Below are 5743 nucleotides of genomic sequence, written 5' to 3'. Positions count from 1 at the left end.
CACATTTTTCAAGACTGAATAATAATTGGTAGTGTGGGGGAAGCAAAGCTCCCAGTTCATCAAGAAATTCAGTGAGCCACACTCTCTTCTTGCTGTAGGGACACATTAAAGCTGGAGACTGATTACACATGTGGGGCTAAGACAAGACCAGCCTGAAAATAGAGAGCTCAAAACAAGCTACATAAGCAAGTTGGTCCAGCACAAAAAGGCAAGGGGTCCAGGCCTTCCAAGCTGCTAGGAAGCAGGGTTGGAATTGACATTCTTCTTTGGGAGTGTATGGAGGATATAATAAATGTGCTACAGTTGTTGAGTAGTTCCTTCCCTCCTATCAGAAGGATAAGGGCTCCACCTGATCCAAGCTTTGCCTTTTCCTTATTTTCTCATCCTCTTACTGTCCTGCCACCCAGGAACATCTAGAGCTGCAGCCAGTTGCTATATCTTTCTATCACTGTTTAGATCTCAGTGTCCTTGTCCCTAGTGCCACTTTATGTGTTTTCCAGGCATCACAGATTATGTATTCCCCTGCAAGTTTCCACTTCCATCTCCCTCCAGCCCATCTCTCAATTAAAAGATATTAATAGCTTGAAGTTTTGCAGAAGATTTCCTGAGATCATCTTAGGTCCCCATGCAGGGGCTGTCACTGAACTTATAGGTGAAAGGACAATTACTTCCCATCAGAGAGATGACCTCATAGTGTTCCAACCTTTTATCTCAGGCAGAGTGTCCTGTTTGCACATGTGTGCCAATTATGACCATGATAGTTACTGTTCCAGGAAAAATTTCCTTTGGTAAGTGGACTGTCTTTTTTATTATATATTTTAAAGAAAATAGAAAGTTTGTGCAGGAATCTCATACAAAAATTGTGAACATAGAGTCTTAGTTACTTTGTGCAATGCTAGGACAATATACCAAACATCCATGAATTAAAGGAGGAAAGGTATATTTTAGCTCATAGGCTGTAGAGATTTCAGCCCATAGTCAGCTGGTTCCAAGGCAGCACAGCATGTCAGAGGGACATGGCATAAGGGAAACAGTCTATGGCAAGCAGGCAGAAAGGTGAAGTGGCAAGTCTCTCTTGCTCTTATCCTATCCAGGCTACAATCCTTTGGGGTTACTCCTGAGAGCCAGGATTGGCTTTCCTATTACCCACACTCAGAACTATGCTAAACCAAATTTCATACTATACACCCTTATCCCCAGCATCACACACCCTAGATCCAGGCAGCTCTGAAAAACTGCAGCTAGGAGCACATGAGGCTGCTGGATGCAAACAAAAACACATAACACCAGAGCATACTGAGTAGTTCACCACCCTGACCCAGAAGTCTTGCGCTCCATCATCCTGCCTCAGCTCCTATGCATCTGGGCCTATGCCCATGCTCCTGTGCTGGAATACAAAGGACAATTTGAAATCTATTGTAGTAAACTTCCCTTTGGTTTCCTGTAACATTATGTTTCCAAAATAGTTTGTAATTTTGGAAAAACTATAATTTGTTTTTTCTCCTTGTAGCTTACAGAGAACAGTGCACCAGTAATTTTGTGTTTGTTGAAAGATTGTTGGGTCAGTGTAAAATGAAAACTGTTTGTAACAGATGTAATAGAAATTTCACCTTTTAAAATGGGAACAGAGATTTCAAGGTGTGAACATGCTCAGGACCTAATAACAGATGAATTCCTAGATGTGGCTCTAACATCTCACCAGATTAAAAATGTCTGTGATTGTGTCCAAATCTCTGCATTTGACACTAATCTGCCAGGATTTCCAAAGAGGTCAACCTAATCAGGCTTTAAGCAGTGAGAATTTGATCTGTTCCAGGCCAGATTTGTGAAAGCATTGTCTTGACACTAATCAACAAGGAAAATGTTTTCAATTTATTCCCTAAATTCATTTCCACATAAGAAAATTTTTTTGGCTTTTTCCTTTTTATCGGTACCAGGGGTCGAACTCACAACTGCCTTCTTACAAGGCAGGTACTTATGCCACTGAGCTAAATCCCCAGCCCCCACATAAGAAAATTTTGTAAAGAGTATGAGAAAGGTCATTATTTTTCCATGAGTATCCCACATTTGTGAATATGATAAAACAAAATCTTAGCTGAGCTGGGTTTCAGGTATTTTCATGTCTAAATTTGTCATTATAATCACTGTGGTACATTCCTCAGAAAATTTTAAGGATCTTTGTACACAGTAGCTCAAACACAGTGTTTCTTCCTCACGTTCCATAATGCTGCTGCTTGATGTACACTGCTATTATATATATTATTGAAGTGACTTAATATTTAGCATCCCTTTGTCTGAACACATTCTTATTTTATTTAGATTTTATTTTGTTCAAATTTTAATGCCTCTAAAATCATCCATTATAACTCAATACATTTTAATTGCAAATATATAAAGTATTGTTAAAAACAGAGACAGTCCTTTTTGATGATTTTTCATTTCAATTTTTTGAAAAATTTTAAGTTTTATCTTATTATAATTAGTATTATCCAAATAAATGTGACTCCTTATGTGATGCCAGCAAAGACAAAGTTACTTTATTTCATGTGCTAATAAAAATTTCCATGATAAGACTTTTGAAATATAAGCTATACTTAAGCATTTGGCAAGACATTGTTTCAAATTGAAAAAGTATATTGTTAAAAATAATTCTGCATTTGTGTGATAGTATTAAGAAAAATACATTTTAATTATTATTCATTCCTGAGAACTAGATTGATTTTTATGTATTTTTTCTGGTTATTTAACCCTCTGAAATGTCATCCATACCTTGCAGTCCTGCAGTGTTTCTGGAGAGTTAGCATACCCAGAACTTCCCCATTGCATCAACAGCTATTCCAAGCTCCAGTGTGGGCTTCTCAGTTTTTATTCACTCACTTTTGACTGAGGATGCACAAGTTCCAGTACATTTGCTGTAAATAATGCCACAAGAACTAACTGTGTCTTTACAATAGACATGTTCCTAACATGCATATTTCCATAATGGGCTTTGTGAGAAAAGGCATTCCCTGGATGTAATCAGGACCATAATTTACGTGCAGTTTCCTCTTACTCAAGATCCCATTTCAACATCTTGTATAAATGGATGGATTGGTTTTTGCCGATTTAAATTGGGCTATTGTCTTCCTCACTCAGACTAGTATTGGAATCCTTGGAAATTCTTTTCTGTTTTGCCTCTATAACTTTTCTCTGCTCACTGCACGAGGGTTGAGACTCATAGATGTGATTCTCATACAGCTATTCCTAGCTAACAACTTGGTACTGTTCTCTAAAGGGATTCCACAGACAATTGCAGCTTTTGGATTGAAAGATTTCCTGGAGGAGACTGGATGTAAAATTGTCTTCTACTTGCACAGAGTGGCTAGAGGCGTTACCCTCAGCACCACTTGCCTACTCAGTGGCTTCCAAGCCATGACAATTTGCCCCACTATTTCAGGATACATGGAGAGCAAAATTAAATCACTGAAGTGTCTTGCCTTCTGCTGTTTTCTCTGTTGGATCCTGAACCTCCTGATAAATATCCATAATATAATGAATGTAAGTGGACCAAACAACAGCAGGAACATGAGTATACACAACATGTATAGATACTGCTCTGCTCCAGTCGCTAAGGGTTTTACATTCACACTACTAGCAATGCTTTATGTCCTTACTGATTGGACCTTTTTGGGTCTCATGGCCTGGGCCAGTGGTTCCATGGTCCTTCTGTTGCACAGACACAGACAAAGAGTCCAGCACCTTCACAGCCAGAGTCTCTCCCCCAGAACTTCTCATGAGGCCAGAGCTGAGTGCACTGTGCTAATCCTGGTGAGTATGTTTGTCTCCTTTTACTTTCTGGCTGCTTCTTTATCATTGTGGAAAACCCAGGCCCTGAGCCCAAGCCCCCGGCTCATGAGCATCTCTGTGCTGCTGTCCTTGGGCTTCCCCACATTCAGCCCCTTTGTGTTTCTCTTCAGTGATACTCATATCTACCAATTCTGTTTTGTCATATGGGCGAGAAAAACAAATATTTCAACTTTTGTCTCTGGGGTTTGAGTTCTTTCAGACATTCCTTCCTTTTTTAAATAAGTTGTTTCAGAATTTGTATAGGGTGTTGCTATGAGTGCTAATTTGGAAGAACATTGGGATATGACAGTAATAAAAATGATGGCTATGACTTCTTGCTGCTTGTTGGATCTTCAAGATATAACCTATGAAAACACTTTTATAAATGTGTGGAAGCTCCTTAAAAATGAGCAAATGACTATGGTTCAATTCATCAGTTCTTTTATTTCTAAAGGAATTGAATGCAAGGAAACAGATGTTTGTACATAACTGTTGATAGCAGACTTCTATACATTGCCAAACACAAATGTCCTAGAATGTTTTAATGGCTAAAAATACATGACATGTACATACAACCAAAAACTTTTCAGCCTTAAAACATATGAGATTCTGACTGTGCTCAAATATCTAGATGCATGAATTTGAAGACCTTATATTAAGAGAAATAAGCCAGAACAAATATTGTATGAGTCTACTTACATAGGGTACAGATAATTATCAACCTCATCAAGTCAGCAAGCAGAATAATGAACAACCAAGGCTGAGTGTGACTAGGAATATTTTGCTTAATTTGTACAAAATTGTTTTTTTTTTTTTTGGATGTCAAATTCTGGAAATGGAGGTGGTGATGGTCATTCAATATGAATGTAATGTTGTCTAATTGTGCAATTAAAAAGGTAAATGTTATGTGTATTTCATTAAAAATACAAAATATAAATTTACTACTCATAAATTGGGTGTAATACCATATATGATAGGGGCTGATCTTTCCTCTCTTCACAGCTTTTTATGGAATTTTTAGTGAGAAACTCACTGCAATGGTTTATATCAAATGATTTAAATGTAAACAATTAATCAAATCCATGTGAAGAATATTTAATTGTAGAAAATAGATATGACTTTGTACCTGCAATTATGCCTCAAAATATGTATTTACTTTTCCATTTCTTAAATGCCAAAAGACAACTGCAGGAAAAAAAATTGAAATTCTGTTCACTCCTTAGGCTGTTTTCCCTGGAAAGAAGGAATGAGTGCCACTGAGACAGTGAAGTTTTACATTCTTCCCTTTCTAAATTTTGCATGAACTTTGTCTTCTGCTGCCTTTCTTTGAGTTTGACACTACCCAACAAAACTCATATAAATAGAACTTGCCTTCAGGAGGTAAAGCTGAGAATCTGAAGCCCATTTCTTTAATATTTGGGAATTGGGTTGAAGTTTCATATTTTTGCCTTATACATGGGAGACAACAATAGTCAAATGAACTCAGATTTCTCACAATGTAAGCAAAGTTTCAGTTCTTTTACTACTTATTTTTTGATACTTGGTATCAAACTCAGGATTTCATGCTTGCTGAGCAGGTGCTGTGACACTATGTCCCCAACTCTAACGTTTTACTTATTAAGAGGATATTGACACTTAGGATCCCTTATTCAAGTCTTCAGCAAACACCACTGCTGACTATATAACAGGATACAACATCCACTGCCGTGTACAGTGCAACTCTCAAATTTCCCAAGGGGAGGACCATGAAGGATGAAGCAATGGAGACAAGAGTCTGAATGCAGAAATTTGAGGTCAGGTGAAGCCTTCTTCCTGGTGGGAGGAAAAGAACCACCCATTGACTTCAGGGCATTTATTTCTACACCTGGAGGTTGATGTGAGTTGAAATCCCTCTACCTAATAACTTGTTTGCCAGGCT

At 37.9% G+C, this 5743-nt stretch overlaps 1 protein-coding gene across 1 annotated transcript; it reads left to right on the top strand.

Annotated features, from left to right (window-relative positions):
* Positions 1-3081: 3081 nt before the first annotated feature.
* On the top strand, positions 3082-4035 carry Cavporv1r677 (vomeronasal 1 receptor cavPorV1R677). The gene has a single exon (NM_001167455.1). It carries the CDS (start codon positions 3082-3084, stop codon positions 4033-4035), a length of 954 nt encoding a protein of 317 aa, NP_001160927.1.
* The last annotated feature ends 1708 nt before the right edge of the window (positions 4036-5743 follow it).

This window comes from Cavia porcellus, unplaced genomic scaffold, assembly GCF_034190915.1.
Source record: "Cavia porcellus strain 051 isolate PalLab524CR breed Dunkin Hartley unplaced genomic scaffold, mCavPor4.1 scaffold_7, whole genome shotgun sequence".
In the NCBI taxonomy this organism is placed as follows: Eukaryota; Metazoa; Chordata; class Mammalia; order Rodentia; family Caviidae; genus Cavia; species Cavia porcellus.
This window is presented reverse-complemented; position numbering and strand designations above follow the sequence as displayed.

Bases quoted from the DNA above. Each gene is read 5' to 3' on its own strand.
- Cavporv1r677 (NM_001167455.1), top strand. From the start codon at position 3,082: ATGGATGGATTGGTTTTTGCCGATTTAAATTGGGCTATTGTCTTCCTC.